The sequence below is a fragment of the Antrostomus carolinensis genome, unplaced genomic scaffold (genome assembly GCF_000700745.2).
Source record: "Antrostomus carolinensis isolate BGI_N321 unplaced genomic scaffold, ASM70074v2 scaffold22783, whole genome shotgun sequence".
Classification (NCBI taxonomy): Eukaryota; Metazoa; Chordata; class Aves; order Caprimulgiformes; family Caprimulgidae; genus Antrostomus; species Antrostomus carolinensis.
This window is the reverse complement of record NW_010304755.1, coordinates 1-1,086: the sequence shown is the minus strand read 5'-3', so window position 1 is coordinate 1,086 and position 1,086 is coordinate 1. Positions and strand designations below refer to the sequence as shown.

The 1,086-nt window shown below is 56.9% G+C and overlaps 1 protein-coding gene across 1 annotated transcript in view; it reads right to left on the bottom strand.

The window, feature by feature from the left end:
* ZNF436 (zinc finger protein 436) overlaps nt 1-1,034 on the bottom strand; it is a gene marked incomplete at its 5' end in the record, with an annotated part of 19,521 nt that extends 18,487 nt beyond the window's left edge. Inside the window, one exon of the mRNA XM_029084174.1 lies at nt 246-1,034. Coding sequence (XP_028940007.1) covers nt 246-1,034 — 789 coding nt within the window. The remainder of the gene's footprint in view (nt 1-245) is intronic.
* Between the last annotated feature and the right edge of the window lie 52 nt (nt 1,035-1,086).

Here is a 1,086-nt window from a genome sequence, read left to right as displayed (position 1 = left end):
CCCACTGCAACCACTGCTCATTTTCTATCCACGTCTGAAGTGCACTGGGAGGAGGAGGTGACTGAAGAGGGTAACGTGGGACAAAGGAATTGTTACTCTGTCCAGCTGTCTATAATCCAGGGTCCCTGGTATAGTCACAACCTTGTCCACTCCCTTCTCCCATAGGCACATTTTGGACAGGCCTGGATCAGAAGCTGCATCTTAGATCACCCCCAGGCCACACCTAGTGACACTGCCTACCACACATGCACCCGCTGGTGTGAGACTAAGTAGGAGTTGCGACTGAAGCTCTTTCCACAGTGTGAGCACTTGAAAGGTTTCTCCCCAGTGTGGGTACGACGATGACGGATGAGGGTAGAGTTGTCACTGAAGCAGGTCCCACACTCGGCACATTTGTAGGGCTTCTCCCCAGTGTGGGTGCGATGGTGCTGGACAAGGTGTGAGCGCTGGCTGAATCTCTTCCCACAGTCAGGGCACAAGTATGGCTTCTCACCTGTGTGGACACGCCGGTGGATGACCAGCTTAGAACTCTCACTGAAGCACTTGTTGCAATCAGCACACTTGTAGGGCTTCTCACCAGTGTGGAGACGCTGGTGGGCGATGAGGTTGGAGCTGTCACTGAAGCGCTTCCCGCACTGGGGGCACTTGTACGGTTTCTCACCTGTGTGAAAGTTGGCGTGGCGGAGCAGGCCTGAGTTCTGGTAGAAGTTCCTCCCACACTTGGCACAGACATAAGGCCTCTCACCAGTGTGGTTGCGCTGGTGCTGCACCAGGTGGGTGCTCTGGCTGAAGCTCTTCCCACAGTCCTTGCACTGGTACGGCCGCTCACCTGTGTGGACTCGCTGGTGCTGGATGAGGTGGGAGCGGCGGCTGAAGCTCTTGCCGCAGTCAGCACACACGTACGGCTTCTCCCCAGTGTGGATCCTCTGGTGGCGGATCAGGTCGGAGCTGCGGTTGAAGCTTTGCCCGCACTCGATGCAGATGTAGGGCTTCTCTCCCATAAATGCTCGCTGGTGCACCACTGTCTCCTTCCGCTTCCGAAAGTCGCAGCGGGAAGTCCTCTCCGGCCCCGTCTCTGGGGAGAGA